The sequence below is a fragment of the Musa acuminata genome, chromosome BXJ3-7, assembly GCF_036884655.1.
Source record: "Musa acuminata AAA Group cultivar baxijiao chromosome BXJ3-7, Cavendish_Baxijiao_AAA, whole genome shotgun sequence".
Lineage (NCBI taxonomy): Eukaryota > Viridiplantae > Streptophyta > Magnoliopsida > Zingiberales > Musaceae > Musa > Musa acuminata.
Window position 1 is genome coordinate 787,129 of NC_088355.1, and position 21,657 is coordinate 808,785.

Consider the following 21,657-nt stretch of genomic DNA (forward strand, 5'->3'; position numbering starts at 1 on the left):
ACCATTGATTGTTAATATTAAAAAAATCATTTTTTAATTCTTATATGAAGCTTAATACTTACAAATTATGACATCTTTATTTGGAAAATTTGATTTTATTAGGCAACACACACACACAAAGCAAAATTGAAATGGTGGCATTTGATGGATCATTTGCTTCAACTTGACCCTTAAACAGAGATATCTACTAAGAATAGACTGATAAAGAGCACACTGACTATAGCTAATGAGCCAAACAAGAAACCTAAATAACGACACCTCACATAGAAATGATTTTTATTATGCAATGAATGAATGTATCTATAGCCCTCCATAAGTTGCTATTTGCACAATCTGAAAATTAATACAAAAAAGCATGTGATATTGCACAAATGAGAAAAAGAGTAACCATCTGTTCTCGATAGTTAATTCACATTACAAAGCTATATCTCATGTCAGCTTAAATCCATCGTTACAAAAATTAAAAAAATCTGAAAGCTAACCTTTATGAAATTGGAACCACAAATTTACAAGTAACCAAGCCAACATCTGTATGGCACCACTTCTTATACAGGATGATGGAAGATGATAACTGAAGGTCTTGGTATATGTAGACAAAAGGAAGTTGCAAAAATTAGTTGTTTTGGATATTAACAAGTAGCTTGCAGAGCTCTTAGCATTATCGATTTCGAAATTGAGGTTGATCCAGTGAAGAACTGCTGGAGTGAGGGGATGATTCTAGGCTTTCGGGCATCTCCATCTGCGTAGGCAATAGTTTGAGAAAACTTCCTTGGATAGGCTGACTTGCCGGAGATATATCCATGTCTGCATGACCAGATGAGCAGAGTAATGATTGTGATGATATAACCCAACTTAAATTAGAAAAGGTAAGAAAGGTCATTACCAAACAATGATTTGATGGTTGGCCTCTTTGGCTTGTTACTCTTTTTCTTCAGTTCAGCTGTATATAAATGATGCATAATAAAACTGTAAGAGAATTGACAAGACAGTAACTCAAGAAAGTTGAAGAGAGAGAACAACCAATCCCTGGAACTTCATGGTCGTTTACAATTTCAAAATTTTTGTATGTATAGCCCACAAAGTTTACATCCTTAGATGGAAGCATCTGTAATATGAAAAAGGAAAACAATTAACATTTAAACATACATAATTGCAATTAAAATATATAATCTGACTTAAATTTTAAATTAATTTTTTTGATATTCTGAGCAAGATTACCAATTGCAGCCAAGTAAAGAGCAATAACTTCTGTTCAAACAAAAAGCTAAAGCATTACAGGGAAACAGCTTTAGGAGTGTTGAGCTACATTAATTATTGGGTATTCAATATATTATGAAAGATCTTTACCTTACAACTGACAACACCATGTACATTTTCCACATCAAAGGCTAGATTGTTCATTTCAAGATTTTTTTACTTTCCCATCTTTCTATCTGCACATAGGTCCTAATACAAATAATGCACTGCATCATAAACCAAACTGACCAAAGATTCTATCGTTAATAAAAGAAAAACCTTTACAGTCAAAAGTGAAACCAATAAATCCTGAATTCATATGGCAATTGATAGATTTCTTTTAGACAAGTCAATCACAAGACACTGATTGTTTAGTAGCTACAAGAATAACTGCATACAAATGCCAAGAGACAAAACCATGTATGCAATAGAACACTAAGTGTCAATCATGAATCATAATGATTCCAGTGGAGATCCATATCAACACTAATGAATTCCATAATCAGCAAAACTTCAACTTGAACAGGTACATAACCATATGGAATCAACTTAAAAATTATACCTCACACATTAACATATAAGAGCAAGACACTTAACAATCTCCTGTAAAGCATAATCATTATCATATCAGAAAATATATATTTTATAGGAGACAACAAAGCAAAAACATACCTTCCTCCATGGGCCAGACTTTGAAGAAGTCTCGACTGGAGCAGAGGTCTGCATCATAATGCAAGTCAATTGAAGTTTCGCGAAAGAATAGGCATGAAAATATACTTCGAAAATTGATGATAATATTTTCCCTTTATTATGAAAGTAATCTTCAAAAATCCATTTAAGTCGGCAAGTGCTTCCTAATACAAATAGAAAAATCACACGAAGAGTCTTGTATCCAATACATTCTAAGAAAATCCATCTGCTGAAAAACATATATATTGTCATGCACAGAAATCATCTCCTTCATTACCATCTTACACAACTTACAACATCCAATTATACAGAACCTAGAAAAGAATAAAATGGTAAAGTTCAAAAATATACTTTATTTACATGTTAATACTGTGGCACAAGTTTCATGTAGGTTCTACATGGTAAGTAGGACTAGAGTAGTGACAGAGCAAAGAGACAACAACACAAATGCAGTCCCAAGTCAAAGTAACAGGAACAAGAAGAGATGCAACAGATTGCACCACACATCAATAAAACAGGTGAAGCCATTAAAACATAACTGGTTTCAATGTATGTTTATTCACAAAATAACATTTCTCGTTGCTAACAAATTAACACTGTATAGATCCAAGAATTCTCAAATCAGTATACCTCCTCAAATTTCTCAAAGTTTTGAGTATCCAACTCGTCGTTGACCTCTGGTTTGAAAGCAGCATCCATCTCGTATAGACTTTCCCACTGGATACCTCTAAACCATACATGCGCCTGAAATGGACCACAATGGCAATAATAAATTAATAATAACTTTGGACAGAATCGGTATAAACTGGCCATCAAAGATACCTTCAAAAGTACAGACCTTTATTTCATGAGCACCTTTTGTCCCAAGTCTATGTTCTACATTGCATAGAAGTCTGCTAATAAGATCTTTAGCTTCAGATGAAAGCTTAGCCTCTTCAGGGAACTTTAAGTGGTTTCTCCAGTTTACAATCTGCAAAATAGGAGAAAAGCAAATCAATGTTAACATATTAAAACAGTACTAACACTTTAGCCAGTTATTGAAACTTCGAAAGTCCTTCTAGATCAAGACTAAATTCCCATATGCAGTTTGCCAAAAGAAAAGCTCTAGGTCTGTTAAATCAGAGCAAGGGATTGTTGTGGCACAAACTGGCACATGCCTATCAGTGCTGAAACCTGTCGAGCTACAGTGAGCCATGCCAACAATGCTGAGACATGGCCATGCCAATTTTTGGCATGTCTTGACCCACACAGGGGGCAGGCCAACAGGCCTAGCATGACACATACTGTGCCAAAACAGTCCATGCCACAAAATGGGAGTTCCTGCTGTAAAATTTCCAAGTATCTTATGTAATTGCTGGTAAGGTGCAAAAGCCATTGCCCTAAATGTCTTTGACCAACCAAAGGATTAAGCAAGCATAGCAGTTCCAATGTTCTTGTTAGAGGATCAAATTTCACCAAATTTAATGTTCAATTTTAATAGAGGTGGTGACAGCCCAAAAGATCTCTGAAGGTATCATACTGCAGACACCATTCTGATCAGATCTAATCTTGTATATAATTAACATAAATGTGGGGACTAGAGCAAATTGCACTTAATAGGGTTGGTTGCTTGAGCAAAGTTCGCCGAAACTATAGTTGATATGAGTTTTTAATGATATGGTAGAAGGAGAAAGACAAATTTGTTAATGTCAGCGACTCCATATCAAGGATGAAGCCAAAAGAATTGGACTCCTGGCCCCTGCATGATGAATTAGGATGGCACCGTGAAGATAATATCTTGCTCTCTGCATGATGAGTGGAAGCATATATCGATAAGTTAATTGCAACAACATTCTAGTCATATGCAGGTGAGACAGGACAGGAATCTATCGCAGGGCTAATTACATATTACCCCCTGTAGTTAGCTACCTTTAGCATCTCGATCCCTATACTTTCAAAAGTTATATTGAGATCCCTTTACTTACGAAAGTGAAATATTTAACCCGTTGCTCCAACAAAGCCCTTCTCTCTTTCTTGATTTTTAACTTTGTATAGAGATCTCAAAATTTCACTTTCGTAAGTATAGGAAACTAAATGTAATTTTTAAAAATGTAGGGACCGGAATGCTAAACATAGCTAATTACAAGGGATAATCTGTAATTAGCCCTTTATAGCAATAGTGAAGGCGCACTAAAGGTAATTTATTACTATTGACCGAGGTTCGTCGTATCGAGATGCACCACTCGGTATGGGCGGTACGTACTAGTCCAATAGGAGACCGATATGGGTGGTACATTGGTACATCCCACCGTACCACATCGATACACTCGGTACAGGTCGGTATGGCTAGGTACGTATGATACTGATAGCTGGTCGGTACACCAATACAAACCGGTAAGATGAACCAAGCTATTGACCCAGTACAATGGAAGCAAAGAACTGAAATACATATTAAATTCAAGAACCTAGATAACAGCTCGTTACTACAAGTGATTCAAATTATTTGAAAAGAAAAACAATAGCCATTTCAACAAGTAATTCAGGTCCATCCGACCCACCAAGGCTGATTTCAAAGGGTGAACTGTGGATGTTTTAAGTATGCTCTAACAGCAATCCTGGGCAACTTAGAAAGATCTGTGTTATAATGACAAATGATATATCATGGAGGCGTGAGTATAATATTGAAGTACAAGCTGGATTCAGAAAAAGAAATTATAGATGCCCATCTCAGAATAAAAGCTCAAGTCAGAGAGACTGTATTATGCTTATTGTTCTTCTTTTTTTCCTCTAAATCTAACTTAACTAAGTAAAGTTCAAGGGGCATCACGACCAGAGTCATAATCTATCAGACAAAAAGCGAGTTAACCACTTATCCAGAATCAAATCCTCGATTTCAAATTGGGAAAAAAAAGTGAAAATGTTTGTGACAAAACAACAGACCTTTCTACATGTCGACATTGGATCTTCAGAATAGAATGGCGGGTAACCTACAAGCATTTCATACATAATTGCTCCAAGCGACCACCTAAAAATAACATGCTGTCAGGACATTTACATATATTTTCCAAACAGAAAATAGGAGAACCAACCAGTCACATTCCACTCCATATCCTTTCTTTAACAGAACTTCTGGAGCAATGTAATCAGGTGTGCCAACAGTTGAGTAAGCCTGTATTCAGAAAAGATCATACAACAAAATGAGAAAATGCTAGCATAAAAAAAGATGCTAAAATATCTCCTCTAAGCATGGAAACATAAATTGCCATGGATTTTGGATGAGAAACATAAAGTGGCAATTTAGTAACTAGCTATAAAGAAGTAAGAGGTTAAGTTCTAAACTTCAAATTATGAGGTAGAAATAAAATGAAAATAGAGTATTCATGTTGGTGAGGCAAGTATTTGTACTAGTGGCATGACATACCTCTAATTTTAGTCATCAACTATTATCACCATAAAATATTCAAGCTAACCCAAAAAGGAATAGGGCTTTCTTGTTTATGCTTAATGAACATTCACAGGACCGTCTGTGCAGTAATTTGCTTTCTCAGAATGCTTATTATAATTGTTCAAGTAAATAAAGAAGTCATATAATCTCAAATTGAATAGTTAAAACTTAAAAGGTCCATCTAAAAGCATTAAGCAAAATTCTACAGTGAACAACAATCACAAATTCTAAAGTAAAATGCAACCAGCCAATCTAAAGTAAAAAAAATTTTGAATTTTACCAGCATCCGTCTGTTCTTTTGCCAGTGTTGTAATTGTTCCTGTTGAGTACGCCTAGGAGCAGGAGCGACATTAAATCGCTTATCATCCAGAGTAGGCCTGATATTTCTTCCCATTGCATGTTCAGGCTCATTGAGATTTGGAAAACTACTACTATCCAGAGGTTTGCACAAGCCAAAATCTGAGAGCTTCATGTGACCATGTCGGTCTAACAATAAATTGTCTGGTTTAATGTCCCTGGAAAGATACTACCAAGGTTAATTAAACCAGTGTTGTTCAAGAAGAGAGAAAAGTATAAGCATTGGAAGAGGCATACCTGTGAATGTAATTATGTTTATGAATAGATTCAATTGCTAATACTGTTTCTGCAACATAAAATCTGGCCTCATCCTCTGTCAATGTATCCTTACGCATAAGTAAAGTCATCATGTCACCGCCAGGAAGATACTCCATGATGAGATATAAATACTCTTCATCTTGAAAAGAAAATAAGAGTTTGACTATGTAGGCACTATCCACCTCTGCAAGTAGGTTTCTTTCAGCTTTCACATGCTCCACCTACAAAGCATGCAGAAGTAGGTCGATGGATTGTAAAAATTTATGTAAGTTATGGGCAAATGACAATAGAAGTATAAAACTATACCTGACCCCTGCGAAGCATTTCAGATTTTTTAAGCTTTTTCATTGCATAGACATGCCCAGTAGTTTTCTCTTTACAAATCCTCACCTGCATAATTATGATGAAGCCAGATCAATCGTCCAGTTGGGCAATCAGTGGTAGCTAAGTTTTGATCATCAAGCCAAAAGCATAATAAAAGTATGCTATCCAACAATCCAATTAAAACTCACAAGGAACATCCAAATAAGAAATTTGAAGGCTAGTTCCAAGAGAAAGGAGAAAGGAAAAACAACAGCATTAGGAAAATTGACCTTGCATCCAAAAATAAAAGCAAGCTCTTCAAAGATCAGAAGCTTGCACTAAATGGCAAACATACAGCCACTTTACAATTAAAAACCATGTAGATTAAGTCAGTTTAGAAGGAAGGGCAGACCAAACAAACTCTTCTAGCAGACTGAACAACCTTTGCAGCAGATTAAGGCGTAAAATATTAACAACAATCTTTTCCAGTTCCCTAAAATTTTGATTTAGATATTAGTCGTAATCAGTAATTCAGTATATCTATATATTATGCAATAGAAAACGGACAAGTGTCTCATGATGTCGAAGATAAAATTTTCGCCCCAACAAATTCAATGACACACTATGTAACTGAGAATGCGGGAACTTAAGCATAAAATAACCTCTCCGAAGGCCCCCCTTCCAATGATGGTCAGAAGTTCAAAGTCATCTACTCCCATTTTATGCCTTTGACGACGCATGTATTCTGTCTCTTTCTTTTCTAAATTCTTCAGAATATTGTTCTGCTCTTCCTCAGAAACTTCTGCATCAGCAAGCTTCCTCTCCAACATCCAGCGCCTGAAATTAGCATCCATTGAAACAAAAACAAATGTTTAAGTGAAAAGTGTTTACTCCACCAATCCATTAAAAAAACTAAGCATTTAGAAATGAAAACCAGTCTTAGAATAAGAGGCACAAATAACAATGTCATAGTGTCAAATGCAATCCAAAAACCATTGCAAGGAAGAATGTAAGGCACCGGTCATATGTGAGAAATAAGAAAGGTAATGATTAATAATGAGAAGCAATAAAAGCAATTGGCTACCAATTGAACCTCACTTGATCTTCCAAAAAAAGGTCATGAAAGATAATTACAAGGAACTGAAAAAACAGGTAAAATTATGAAGGGAAAGGTATATGAACTAGAACATTGCAAAAGTCCTTTGCAGGCCATTCTTTCAATATTTGGCAAGTCAAAGAATTTAGACAATCTAATGGTTATCAATATGTAGTTTGAGCCCACATATTGACATGACCAATATATAAATAAAGGTGGTGAGGTGAGGAATATAGGCCAAGGAAAAGAGCAACAATATCAAGGGTAAAATTTTTCTTACACATTAAAATAGATGTGTATAGTCAGGAAAAAAAATACTGATGCTAATATTTAGTTGAAGACTACATATTAAGAGGCTAGAAGGCAATACTCAGATAGAAGTCTGTCTAAACCTGAAACTGTTTATGACATGTATAAAGAACTCTTGAAACCAAAGTACTTGAGCAAAATAAACAAATGAACTTAATGCAGATGTGCCTTAGGAATATATCAACCAAAAGATATCTCTTTACTTCAAAACTATATTTCTGATATTCCAAGGAGACAGTATTGCATGTAATGCTTATCATGCATATGACTTAGTACTAATAAATAATACAACGTCAAAGGAGACCTGTAGAGCACCAACTGAACGGGGTGAGTCAATAGTACTAGAAGACCAGTACAGGACAAAGAAAACCTTATTAGAAACAATAGAAAGAGAAAAAATATGACTCTGAATTTGTCTAGTGTTGCTCTCAACAAGACCAATGGTTGGAGAATATCCATGTCACTGACCCAAATACTCACAACCTTACAGCTTGTGAAAAAAGAAATTCAAGTCAGAAAATCAAGGTAAAGGGAAAGACACAAAAGTATTGTCAGAAGGTGTAAGTAGAAATGAGGAAACAATTATGACACAATTGACAGAGAAGAGTCAATAACACAATGAAGGCAATGAGGCAAATGAAAGCATTACCAATTGATTTGTACTGGAAATATATCTAATTTTATAGACTTAAGTGAAAACAATATCTGTGCCATCAAAAGAAAAACTTTCCTTGATGCTAACAGGGTGATAGTTCTTTCCAGCTGATGAATAACACATTTGATAGACATGAAGATGCAAGCTAGATGGTTGAAAGCCAACTACTAGTCAACAGCAAATTTGACAGACCATATGGATTGTGAAAAGTGACAAATAGCTTCAGTTTATATGTGGTTTCAAGATCAACTCTTATCTGATGAATGGTGCATGTAAACAAGGAAAGGTTTCTACTAGTGGAGTTCTCTGAGACGTCCAAGAGAATGAATGGTTCACATCATACAATTCGCTGAAACAAGTGCATTAACAAAATTATGCATCGACTCTAACGGGTTCCACAGAGAGGCAACATAGCAGTTTAGTCAAACACAGAGATCAGTGGTTTGAGCCTTCATCTTTTCTTAGAATAAAGATTTCCGATGCCATAACCCAAAACCTAGAAAGTAGAAACCCTTCAGAAGAAGGTCAAAAAGAGAAGTATACATCAGAAAGAATCACCTCTCTTTTCGATCTTGTAATGACTTCATCTGGGCCTTGTAATGGTTTTCGATGTACTGCTTCGCGGCGGCAACCTTCTGCTTCGTGATGTTCGAAGGTGCCTCATCAATTGGTGGCTTCTGCATATCCTTCACGCTTCCTGCTTCCTTCTTCGCCGGTCCAGGCTTGACTTTCTCCCCTCGAGGTTGCAATTTATGAAACCAGCTTCTCGCGGAATCCATCTTCGATCACAACCAGAACATTTCCAAAGATCAAAATCATAAACCAGAGATACAGTGATTCTAATCTAGACATCCCAATCTATACCAAACAGGACATAGTATGGGCACCAAATACGGCAACTCCTTGAACGGAACAAAGAACCTCAGAGCACCGAACATGCGCTCTAAAATTCCCAATAAAGACGATATTTGTTCGCATCTAAACCTATACGCACACCTGATTTCAAACAAGAAACAGCAAAATCTCACTCAAAACCCACTCAAAATCTTACCACTTGAAGATTCCTCTTCCGGGAGACCAATTTGAGCCTATAAAATGCCAAGATCCGTAGAGCTGGTGGAGTTACTACAGCAGCTGACCGTGCTCGACCAAGAAAACACCAAATCGGAGCGTTCCAGTGGGCGAACAACTCCCTACCTGGATCTCAAGATCGTCGATAGACTGAATTCTTCCCTTTCCTTTCACAGCGCGCTGATTCGATCGGCACCAGCGTCGCTTTGGCACTCCGCGACCACCACCACTACCCACGAGGCTTCGACCGCTTGCCCTGCACCTTCCTCCCACCACGCGATCAAATCAAGAATAAGCCCATTAAAATGGCAACGGTAAAAACACAAAGGAAAAAGACGATATGTCATGGCTCTTTTTGCACATACACCCCTTCCATGTATTTATTTTCATGGTTACTCTATAAAATCAAACATTTAATTATAATCACATATAAATTATGTTTAAAAAAAAAATCTCTCATTTCATCCATCCACTATTATAGAATTTTTTTTTCGTGGTTTTGTGCTTCGATTAACTATTGAATTCATTTAATAGATAAACAAAATATTATTACTATAAAAATTATGTGTCTGCAGAGGGATGTATGTGCAAAAGAGCCCTTTTTAACTTCTCACTCACGGGGATACCCTCACGGCCAAGCAACGCGTTTCGCGTCGGAGACCCAAAACACCGGACCCAAAAGAGTACCCATCGGTACGACACGCGCTTTCGCCTGACAGGTTGTCCCCACACGCGGCTCGTTTCGGAGGAGCGACTGCCGTTCAAATGAATACCCTAAAACACACCCCCGATCAGCTCGAGCATTGGCGGCCACGCGGGGGTGTTGTGTCCGCATCATAGTCATTGAGATCGATGAGTTAACGGACGAGATCATCTGGGTGCCTTTGTGGGCTTCTCTTATGGTCTGGTCTTATGAGCATAAGAAATTAGTTTAAAATTATATTTATATTCATTCAATAAAGTATATTTTGAACTTAATTGACATCTTAATCTCCTGAGCTCAAATCTCACTTTTTTCACTTACTTTAAATTTAACTCTTATATGCAACTTTATCTATATATTTTTAATATGATCTGTTATTAAGTCAACCTAATTTTTTTGATGAGTATAAATAAATAAAAGGAATGTATAACATAAGAAATTAAATATATATATATATAAATGTAAGGACAAAATGGTATGTGCTGATGTGATAGCATTTCTTGTCTCTGTCAATTTCCGAATAAAGGCGGATTGGAAGCAAACACGCAACAAAGACTGTCGAGAGAAAGAGAGAGAGAGTGAGAGAAAAAGAGTTTGCAATGCTCCTAAATTTCATGTGAAGTTGATCCAATAATTCCAGTCATATTAGAACTGACTTGAGAGGAGGATTGGAATCTTGACAGATTGGATGGAGTCTTATCTATAATGCCTCCTTGAGCTGTCTCATGTGGTTTTGATTTTTGATATTTATTTTCATGCTGGAAACCATGAGTTGCATGTTCTTCAGGTCTGATGATGCTTCACATCTTTGTCTCACAAAGGGGTTTTCTTGTGTGGGAAGGAGAAGAAGGACTGGATTATTAAATGAAAGGATGAGCTGATGCCTCGTCGATCAGCAAGTCTCTTCATCATGGTTGGAGAAACCCAATGCTATTCATGGAGTTGCAGCAAAGTCAATCCCATGCTGATGGATGGATGCAAATTCAATTCGAGTGCTCTTGTCTTGGATGACAAACATCGTGTTTATTATTCTGTCACTTATGAACTGCAAAAACAGATTGATTTTATCTCATGATGATCATGACAACAGTCGAGAGCACAATGTGACAATGCAAGATCGAAGGTAGATTACAAAACATTTGTCGGTAGGTTTATACTGCTAAGGTAGCATCATCTCCTGCACGCCGGCTGCGAGTCCTGGATCGATCTGTCATGGATGGGATTGGGATGTCTCAGAATTTGGCAGAACTTGGGGTGCTCAGAGACCTTCCCCTCGCTTGCAGAGACAGGTCAGAGATCGTCCTCCCCGTCTTCGATTCAGTCTCAGTGTTCAGCAGATTCTCATGCATGGCATCACACAGCTGATCATGGGTGGTTGCATGGCCGAGCACCTGCAACGATCATTTACATGTAAGGAGAGAAGGAACAACAAGAAGTAAGCACAATCTACGCTGTCTCACTGCTTTCCTTCGTTAAAGACAGCTCGTCGGCAGACCATCGCCCAACTGTGGCAATAGTGTTCCAAGTTCTTGCTGACTCTAGCAATCATCAAAATGCACTTGTATTGCCCAATTGTATTACCACATTGCGACGAAACGAACGAACGAACGAACGAACTCTTCCAATACAAACATGAAACCTCAAGGAAGTGCAGCATAAGCAAGAACACGACTTGCGGAAAAAAACGAAAACCTGTTGTGGGTTCACGTTCTGAGTGGTTGCTTCCCGGATGAGCTGAGCTTGTCCAAATTCTGCATCGTCTTGTCCTCTTACTGCTTGGGCCATCGTCTCTTGGATGTTGTGATGGATATGAAGCGAGGGAGAGGGTGAGGAGGGATCAAAGGAAGGAGTAGTGGAGAATCTTACATCCATACGATCTATATTTATATGTAGAAAGAGAGAGAGAGAGAGAGAGAGAGAGAGATGAGCTCAAATCACAGATCCTGGAAACCATGTGGTGCTAGCAAGTGGTTGGTCGTGAGGTAAAACATCGAAAGATTTGACCGAGAAAACTGGAGGAATTGGAGACGGCAGAGCTTTTGTAGATCGACCCTTGTAGAACAATGTAAGATTACATTCAGACTCAATGAGTTAAATATCTCATCACGACAAATAAGATCGATCCATCGTCCAGCAGTGCAAGTCATAATATGTTGGACTGTGTGCCACACGACGAAGCCGATATGTAGGAAGACAGTAATATCAAAGATACAGACTCATAAATTGTTATGAGGTACAGAGTAAACTACATTAGTTGAATCTTCTATCATTAGCATGCATGGGGTGGTGGCGCAGTTGGCTAGCGCGTAGGTCTCATAGCTTCAGTGAGGAATCCTGAGGTCGAGAGTTCGAGCCTCTCTCACCCCAGCTTCTTTTTTCTATTTGTTTTTCAATTTATTTATGATTAATATATGATAAAAAAAAAAACAAATATATTTTAAGAAAAAGGACTTCGCTTTTTTGGATTTGGGTGTTTTGGTTTTGCTAACTAAATTAGTTTGTTTATATGGGGATTTTAAATTTATAGCAAAAAAATGAACATGATAATGGAGATAAAATTCTTCGTGGAAGTCTGATGATATACATAAACAACCAACTATTTATGGTCATAAGATCCTGAAATCAAATTCTCATTGTGATTAGAATCTTGAACATTCTAGAAAACAGGAAAATAGAATACGTCACTCCATCAATCTCATGAAACAACAACATGAGAGTTTTGGGTTGGGTGGGGGGGACAAGCGTAGGAAGAGAAGGGCTGCCAAGTGGTTAAGAAGAAACATTATGCCAAAACCATTCAGAAGATGTACAACTGGACAGCTCACATAAAGAAAGCTTTATTATTTAATGGAACTATCAAGCACGCAATCATGTATAACGATTGATGAACTATCCGTCCGTATCAGGTAAGCCTCACAGTTTGACATTCAAAAGCTTTCTGTGTGGCAACCAACTATCAGGTATTTAATCATGCACGACTCTTGTTGACATAATAGCATCCATCTGTGGACATTTCTGTTGGAAGATTACATTGTAATGGCAAGTGGAGGACGACTATTATCCAACAAAAAGAACTAAGATTGCAAGCTACATGTTGCAGTGTCACCGTGTGTCAATATGAAATGGACATAACTAGTAACCTTACACAAAATCAAGGAACAATTAATTCATTACATCAAGACAAGCATACATAAGATAGCCAGCATGGGGGTAATTAACCATAAACATGTCCCCCTTTTAACTTATATATGTATATACTATCAGAAGTTGCAACTTTGCAGTGCATATTGCGTATAATTTACAAAATTAAAAGAATATGGTGCCAGGGGCATTGCATCGGTTGTCCAGCAAATTCGATAACTTCAATCTCCAACTTTACAATCTTAAATACCAAGACGATATGTGGAAACAAATGTCACTTTTTTCCAGTGGTCACTCCGACAACAAGATTGCTAACCTGCACCATAGTATATTTGTAGTTGATTCAGCGACCTGTGATTTTAGAATGTACGGCAGTCAAGACTAAAATGTTACCAGTTTGCCACTTTCATCGACTGACATTGGGTTCTCAACAACAACCGTCGTGTTTTGCACTTGAGAAGCAGACTGTAGAAAGGAAAGGAAAGTAAAGTCAGTGTATGAAGACAAAATAGATGTTGCCCATCAAAGCAATTTGGTTTCCAGGAAGAGAATTAGGGGAGCATACAGCTGAAGGTGGCGCAGGTGTCGGTCCATTAAGCCTATGCATGGTTGACACCGGGAGTCTCATACCATCCATCTGCTATAAATAGGTAAATAGGGAAACCCAAAATACTTCAGAAAAAGAACTGTGAGCTTAAAGATGTTCGACGGTAAGATGGTGAATTATGAAAAGTGGTGGCAAGAACAAACTACAGTCTCAAAATTTACCCCGACATTTGTCACATAATGACATATGGCACACTTGACAGATGGTGCTCCGTAAGGATACATCAGAGTTGTATGACAATGGCCACATCTCACGTTAGCAACCTGATTTACTGCAGTGCACACAGGAACTACAATTAATTGAACACAAGACAATTAAATCTCTTTATACAAGCGCATATACACACACACACTCACCCACCAGAGACTACCTGGTGAACATTCATTGATATCGAATAAGCACAGCAATGGAGAAACATAATCTTAGCAAAATAGTGGCGTAACATCAAAACTCTAAAAGTGTATTCGAGTACATATTATTATGAAACAGCAAAAAAATGAATGGCTTTAAGAACCATCTGTTACATGGCTTTTTATTACTTTACAGCATAAATGAGTAGAATAAAATGAAGAGGATAAAATTCATTTGTCATGCAACAATGTGGTAAAGTATAAATATATGATGACACCGAAGCAACTTTCCCATGCAAGAAAATATTAATAAAAAAATTAAGGATAACTTTTTGTATATGTACAACTCACAAAATTCCCCTTTACCACATAAATTCCGACAAATTTATGATCTATTTGTATAAGTCTAAAAACCTACTTTTTACTTAAACAACTGCCAATGGGCTTTACAACTATTAAAATCTTATCGTTTAAATATGAACAAAAAGCTTCTAAAATTATTTCAATTTTTGTCTAAGAAACAAGCCTTAAATAATTTGCATGTATCCTGTGAAAAAAGGGATCAATTGAGAATTTTACAAGTGAATCTTTAGATCTTCTTTCACGCCAAAGATGATGAAATTTCAGCACTGATGACAATTAACTCAGAGGGTTTAACACAAAAAAAGGTAGGTTTAAAGGTGTGCACATATAACAGTACATCTTAAGACAACACATTAAAGGCATCCCCATCAGGTACATATGCAAGTAAAAAACACAAAAGACAATTGAAGAAGATCATGAAAGAACCCCTGAGCAAGAAAAGATGGATGCAGCTAAGAAGAGTTCCTGGGCAGATATTTGACAATAAAAACATGAAAAGAATCTATGACTGATAGCTATGTAGTACAATACTATGATTTAGAAACTGAAGATCACCAAAACTCACAGTAGCAAATTCACACCAACGACTAATCTCACTCAGCCTCTCCAAAGGGGAGATAGAATGATGCCCACATTATATTAAAAAAACCCAATGATAATGCACCCAGCAGCTCGACGACATATTCCCTAAAACAATACAATCAAACCAGGGAAGGTACCAGAAAAGAACTCTTGCACCTGTTTTCATGTTGTTCAGGTTGAAATATGTGTTTGATGGAACAAAATATAGATAATCAAGTACCCAAGTTTATCTCAACAAGGCATGTGATGAACCCAGATTGCAGAATTTCCAGATTTAATTTTTCAAATTCAGTCTAAAACAAGAAATTTCACCAAATCATGCGTTCAGAGCTAAAGATGACAGTGAAGAAAAATAGCATTGATGACCAACTGAAGGCTAATTGTGGATTGAGCAGCAATATAATGGTTCTTACAACATGAAGCCAGAAATGAGATCAGAATAGGGGATTGCTATTAACAAAAGGGATAGAGCTACACATCTGCAATAAGTTTGTAGAGCATGCATGACCTAGCATCAGAATGACCTTCTAGTATAAAGGGAAGGAAAAGAGCAAAGATGAATAACAGAGACAAAGATTGAACTAATAACAAATAAAGAAAAAAAAAGGTAGCCTGAACACTTTTGTACCTAAGACCCCCTCTCAGAGATCTGACCTCGTGATAGGACCTTTGTGCCTCAAATTTGAAACACATCACAAGCAGAAAAGAAAGAACCACTTGTGTCATCACCCTTTGAAATTAGTAATGCAATATTTATGAGAAACGGAAAATAATTCAACCTATACTTTTCTTTTTTAATTCAACCTATACATATGGAGTTATAATTGTGCAATGGGAAACCACGGTGGCTGATATCAGCCTTCATCGCACTTAGTGAATAGTCAATCACCCCACCCTTCTAGTCTCTCACTGTTCCATTTCTAATTGTCTCCATCGGTACATGCAAAGGACTAAAGACCAGCTACAACATAAGGTCAATATAATGTCCAAATTACATAGGTAGGTTAGCAGCAGCTCTAGATAGTACTAAAATCTTACGTAGCGGATGATAGTTGAAAAAGAAATAAGCCAAAAAAAGTTTTAATCAATAAAGTCCTCGCTGAAATTAGACTACGCTAACATAAGCCTTCATTTTTTTTTACATAAATGGTATTAGTTGTTCTTTTTTACAACATTCATTTATTAAATACTAAAAAAATAATTTTAGATGCCCAGAAGATCAAGCTATTTATTTATTAAGACAACTAAAGAAAAATATAGAGAAAAAAATTGCATGTGGTTCTTATTGATTTAAAAAAAGCTAACGATAGAGTTCTTTTGGATTTATTATGATAGGTTTTAGAAAAGAAAGATATGTGCACTAATTATATTGATATTATTAACGATATATATGATAATATAGCCACTAGTATTAAAAATATAAAGAGTTTGTCTTGTGAGTTTCCTATTAACATAAGATTACATTAATGATCCACATTAAATCCCTACATTTTAATATTGATAATGGATAGACATGTTATTGCTGATGATATTGTCATAGTTAACGATAATTTAAATGAAATTAATTTTAAACTTGAATTGTAAGGGCATTCTTTCCTTGGTAACTAAAAGTTTTAGATTAAGTAGGATTAAAACTAAATATATGAGATATAATTTTAGTAATATTAGCAAAAGAAAAAAGAATATAGGTATAAGTTGGATAGATAAGAAGTTTCTTTAAGTAAGCTTTACGTATCTTGGATCAAATATTTAATAAGATGAAGAGATTGATAAAGATATTATTCATAAAGTAAAAACTTGATTGTTAAAATAGCGAGGGATGTCAGAAGTCTCATGATATCATTAAATAATTTTGAGGCTAAAAATAAAATTTTACACAACAATTGTTAGACCACAATGATTATGTATTCGAATGTTGGGTAATTAAGAAACAACATATACAAAATATTTATATTGCTAAGATGAGAATATTGAGGTGAATTTATTGAGTTACTGTGAAATATAGAAAAAAATATTTTTATTAGTTAACAATTAGGTTTCGCTTCGATAAAAGATAAAATGAGGGAGGATTGTTTAAGATGGTATGGACATGCGCTCAAGAGACATACTGATCAATAGTTAGAAGAGGTGAAATGATTATTAGTGATTAAAGGAGAGGTAGAAGAACTAAAAATACTTTAATAAAAATATAAATAAAGATTTAAATACTCTTAATTCAACTAAACATATGACTTTTTTTTTCAGATCTTAATAATGGCAAAAGATCCATGTAGCTAACCCCAAATAATTGGGATTTAAGGATTTGTTGTTGTTGTAGAACAGAATTTCAGTATATCTTGTCAGTCTGGCTCATTATGAACAATAGCTCCTTTGTGCAAAAGAAACAATTTCCCAAGACCCAATTTATAACTTCAGAAAGAGGTCACAAGATAATTCAGAATAAAATGTTTAACCATAAAAGTAAATTCTGCAATAAAACAAGTGTTTGAATAAGTAGCCAGAAGAAAGTGTCAAATTGATAGTAGAAAGGCTTGAGTTGTTATAGAAAGGAAATGATGCTCTTGCAGTTCTGACAAATAAAGATATAAGGGACTTGAATACAAGTGTATTTGTATGAGAGAACACAAACCCTCCAAGCAACAATGTCAATTAAGACGTATGTGCAGCAACTATTCTCTGGCTAATTAAGATCTTAATAACCACAAAAGATCCATGTAGTCGATCCCAAATAGTTGAGACTTACGGCTTTGTTGTTGTTGTTGTTGTTGTTGTTGTTGCAGCAACTATTCTCAGGATACATTGAGTAACTTATTGAAAATGCTATTAGGATAGTTGGAGGGCTGATGGATGGCTAGATTTTTAAATAAAGATAACTAAATTGCAACAATAGTAAAGTAGGAAACCAGAACTTGTTGCAATTCATGGGGAGATCAAAGGATGATCCACGGTGATGGAGATGACAGTGGAATTTGGTGATGATCTTTTAAACAACTGTAGGAATTGCTTTGGGTGGCTATGGAGGGCTGATAGATGGATGTGAAAGGGCAACGAGATGCCAAGAACGCTGCTCTGATACAAAGTGTTAGAACCCTTGCAGATTCTAAGCTTGGGGTTAATCTTTTTAGGGAATCAGCCTCCTTAGAACTCTATAGTGGTTTCTTCCTCCAAGTTGCTACTCAAAGGCCACAGAAAAGATTTATCTATTGCTTGAGAAAAGTTGATGAATACATAGCTATTTATAGGGCTTCTAAACGCCAACTCCTAATAGGACTCCTACTCAAGACTTCTATTTCTAACCAACTCCTAATATGACTCCTACTCAAGACTCATATTCCTTTACAATTCCTAATTCTTCTCTAAAAAACAACCTCCTAACCCTAGCCGGCCTCTTCACCTCTTAATAGGGTCGACTAAGTAGATTTTACATGAATGTCCCTCTCAATTAGGATTCTCCTAACTAAAGTTTTAACAAAATTATTAAATTAAAAGTATAGGTGAGACACATGTTAATTTAACCCGATAATCAAGACGACAAGCAGGGGCATAATCTTGTTTCTACATAAGTTTTATGCTTATCGGTGTACTTGGTTCGTGATTAGAGACGATAAGATATAATCTTTGGTAGCATTGAATAACTATCAAGTTCGCCTAAAGGGTAAATTAGGGTTGACGAATGATGAATTTACATAATTAGGAATGCCGTCAAGCCCTCATCATTCAACGTCGATTCAAAATTGAGTGCCCAAATCAATGCGGTCAAAAATGTTCTTCACATCTTAGAATATGGAGAGTTTCTTTAACATGACAAAGTTTCCATTTCATGTATCACACAATCATTACAAAAGAACCTCTAGGCTCTGTGGAGTCACAGAATTGCTAATCAATACTACATATCGGTTAACAGCAAACAAAAAGCACAGACCTGGTCTAGTGATATTGATAGTGTTGCAGCAGGAGCATCTAACAGTTGTTGCACCATGAACATGCATCAATAGCGTTCGACAACCTCCACATATAAGCTGAGCCATCTCCATTCCTGCACACAGATCAACTAAATCTTCCATAGACAAATCCACCATGTCTCCACTTAACCAAAGCAGAGAACAGCCTTAAGCACAACTGAGCACAGTTAAAGATATATCTACCAATTTAACAACCAATATCACATCACATGTATGTTATTTTCCTTCAATTAGATATCCTTTCTTTGATAGCATACATCAAGTATGGTCAGGATAGCCTCTAAGGTTTTTGGAGGGCGGTCTATGGATATGTTGGTATGCAATGTGCACCCATATTATGCCAGCCACAAGGAACAATTCAAATATTTTCAAGGTACAGAAGTAAACCACTACATTTTGTTGGTAATATAGGTTTGTGATGCTTGCATACCAAGCCATGTAAAATGCACATGTGGAGCAATCAACAGAGTTAAATGACAAGAAGGAATGATGTAGACGAAGCACCTGGAGGCGGGACTGTAGTTATGGTGCTGCATATTGCACAACAGACGCTAGCGGCTCCCCTGGGATATAAAAGAACGTTCCTACATCCACTACAAACCAGTTGGCCCTGCATGCCTGGACTAATCATAAACAACGTTACCAATAGGTGAGCAGAAGTAAAATGGTGCAAGAAAACTCCATCTAATCCTCAGATTCATCTGCCTGAATACAGGCGATCAATGTAAGCCGAAAACAAAAGGACCAATTTTCGCGCTACAAAATAGAAGAACACAACAATAATTAGATTTTGCCAGTAGCAAAAGAGGGAATTAAACGCGGCAACAGTAGGAAAGAAAACATCTTGATAACAACCCAAAATCCAAGAATACAACATCAGAAAAAGCCCTAAATACCAATCATCAAAAAAAACACCATGATCACGAAATCATTTCGATCCGAGTCATCCCGAATTTCCTGAAATCAAAAGGGAAAAGAACGATGTCGTTGGCAGCCGAAACCAATTAAAATTTCCCCCAGAGATGCAAGCGATTCAATCAAGGAAGATCAGGTATCGTAACCGCCTCGGAAGGCACAGATCAGAGGAACTCCCACAATTCTTCAGATATCGCAGCCCAAACACTCGCAGAAACAACGAATCCAAGGAAGACCGACTTGCCTCCAAAGAATCGGGGGTGGAATCGCCAAAATATGAACGGGCTCGACACGGGGATATCCCAACGAGAAGGTGAAACCCTCCTCCGGAGACGCCAGACGAAACGGGGGTCGCAAGATTAAGGTACGAGCGGAAGGCTTTCGTTAATTAATGGCTTCGGAGCTTCGAGATTCTTCGTGGGGGACGGACGCGGAGCCGATCGATTTGGTCATTTGTTATTTCTTTTTCCTGTCCCTCTTTTGATTTGATCGATAGAGAGAGAGAGAGCTATTTGGTAATTTGTCATTTCATTTTCCTCTCTTCCTCTTATATATATATATATATATATATATATATATATATATATATATATATATATATTCCTGATTTTTTTTTGCAAGAAAGCACCTTTATTTTTTGTTTATTCCATATAATAACACATATTTATTGTAATTTTGTAAATATTCATCTATTCCCTTTCCGGCCTTTGTCCTCCTTAGGTCACACATTTGTGTGTGACGCTTTCCTTTCTCGACTATTACCTTCATTGTTTTTTATCTATTAGTATCATCCACTCGTTGCCTGCTTCTACTGTAAGGCCCATATCTTTGTCTAATATTTTCTCTGCCCATCGCATCTATTGCCTTTGCCCCCTGCTCTTATCATGATGTCTCATTACTTTCATGTAATAATTTTTCCACCCATCACGCCCATTACCTTTACCCCTTCCTTACCTGTCACACTTATCATTTCTATATCCTACCTGTCATCGCAAGGCCATACTTGTCATGCCGATCACCTTTGCTCTTCTTCTGCTCCATATGGTGAAAGTGATGGACACGAAGAGTAAGGAAAGATGCATAGAGGCAGAGGTGATAAGTGTCATAGGCATAGAATGAATGGAGGTTATGGGCACGATAAGTGGGGAAGACATTACATAATAACGATAAGATCCCATGGTAGGAGCAAGGGGCGAAGGCGGTGGGTGTGATGGGTAGGAAAGACATTATATAGAGGCATAGGGCCTCACTATGAGAGCAAGGGAGGCAACAAGCAAGCAATATCAATAAGGCAAAGGCGACAGGTGGGTGACACCAACATGCCTAAGATAGTCGAGGCAACGAGTAAAAAAGAAAAAAAAATTATATTTATAAAATTATAGCAAATAGGTGATACTATCTAAGAAAAAGGGAAACAATGGTGCCTAATTAAAAAAAAAAAAGAGTTTTTTTGGAGAGGAATCATCCAACTAGAAATTGGAGGTTGAAGATTTGAAGAGAATGGGAAATTAAATATTATATATAGATTTTTTTTTTGTATGCATACCTCATAAAGATAGTATTAGGTGTAAGTGGACTAAATGTGGGGTTTTTATAATACAAATTATATAATATATGTATCCCTAAGCACATATA

The 21,657-nt window shown here is 36.6% G+C and overlaps 2 protein-coding genes, 1 long non-coding RNA gene and 1 other non-coding gene across 5 annotated transcripts; 1 reads left to right on the plus strand and 3 right to left on the minus strand.

The window, feature by feature from the left end:
• Positions 1 to 372: 372 nt before the first annotated feature.
• LOC135642523 (uncharacterized) lies at positions 373 to 9,653 on the minus strand. The gene is made up of 14 exons (XM_065158736.1): positions 9,380 to 9,653; positions 8,887 to 9,107; positions 6,931 to 7,105; positions 6,272 to 6,355; positions 5,945 to 6,186; positions 5,631 to 5,865; positions 4,995 to 5,074; positions 4,846 to 4,930; positions 2,765 to 2,896; positions 2,557 to 2,670; positions 1,909 to 1,956; positions 1,021 to 1,105; positions 884 to 940; positions 373 to 804 (listed from the first exon to the last, which is right to left on the minus strand). Exons 2-14 carry the CDS (start codon positions 9,105 to 9,107, stop codon positions 659 to 661), a joined length of 1,704 nt encoding a protein of 567 aa, XP_065014808.1. The 5' UTR covers positions 9,380 to 9,653; the 3' UTR covers positions 373 to 658.
• Positions 9,654 to 11,148: 1,495 nt separating this feature from the next.
• On the minus strand, positions 11,149 to 12,220 carry LOC135642293 (uncharacterized). Its single transcript, XR_010497924.1, has 2 exons — positions 11,795 to 12,220; positions 11,149 to 11,493 (listed from the first exon to the last, which is right to left on the minus strand). It is a non-coding gene; the product is annotated as an uncharacterized LOC135642293 (long non-coding RNA).
• Positions 12,221 to 12,382: 162 nt separating this feature from the next.
• Positions 12,383 to 12,469, plus strand: TRNAM-CAU (transfer RNA methionine (anticodon CAU)). The gene is given in 2 exon segments: positions 12,383 to 12,420; positions 12,434 to 12,469. It is a non-coding gene; the product is annotated as a tRNA-Met (tRNA).
• A 784-nt stretch (positions 12,470 to 13,253) lies between these two features.
• On the minus strand, positions 13,254 to 20,515 carry LOC103990967 (protein LOL3). Of its 2 annotated transcripts, none has more exons than XM_018829415.2 (7): positions 20,267 to 20,515; positions 19,612 to 19,725; positions 19,068 to 19,181; positions 14,012 to 14,121; positions 13,809 to 13,880; positions 13,637 to 13,708; positions 13,254 to 13,559 (listed from the first exon to the last, which is right to left on the minus strand). In XM_018829415.2, the coding sequence occupies exons 2-7, from the start codon at positions 19,721 to 19,723 to the stop codon at positions 13,518 to 13,520; spliced, it is 522 nt and encodes a 173-aa protein (XP_018684960.2). In that variant the 5' UTR covers positions 19,724 to 19,725; positions 20,267 to 20,515; the 3' UTR covers positions 13,254 to 13,517. The 2 variants fall into 2 exon arrangements, with proteins under 2 accessions (XP_018684960.2, XP_009408562.1); XM_009410287.3 differs by having other exon boundaries at positions 13,809 to 13,883; positions 20,267 to 20,513.
• Between the last annotated feature and the right edge of the window lie 1,142 nt (positions 20,516 to 21,657).

Excerpts from the sequence above, each read along its gene's own strand:
- LOC103990967 (XM_009410287.3), bottom strand. The coding sequence starts at position 19,723 with ATGCAGGGCCAACTGGTTTGTAGTGGATGTAGGAACGTTCTTTTATAT. Across the intron at positions 13,709-13,808 it reads CACCTGCGCCACCTTCAGCT|TCTGCTTCTCAAGTGCAAAA; the intron begins GTATGCTCCCCT and ends TCCTTTCTACAG. Across the intron at positions 13,560-13,636 it reads TCGATGAAAGTGGCAAACTG|GTTAGCAATCTTGTTGTCGG; the intron begins GTAACATTTTAG and ends ACTATGGTGCAG.
- LOC135642523 (XM_065158736.1), bottom strand. The coding sequence starts at position 9,107 with ATGGATTCCGCGAGAAGCTGGTTTCATAAATTGCAACCTCGAGGGGAG. Across the intron at positions 5,866-5,944 it reads AAACATAATTACATTCACAG|GGACATTAAACCAGACAATT; the intron begins GTATGCCTCTTC and ends GTATCTTTCCAG. Across the intron at positions 2,897-4,845 it reads CAATGTCGACATGTAGAAAG|ATTGTAAACTGGAGAAACCA; the intron begins GTCTGTTGTTTT and ends CCTATTTTGCAG.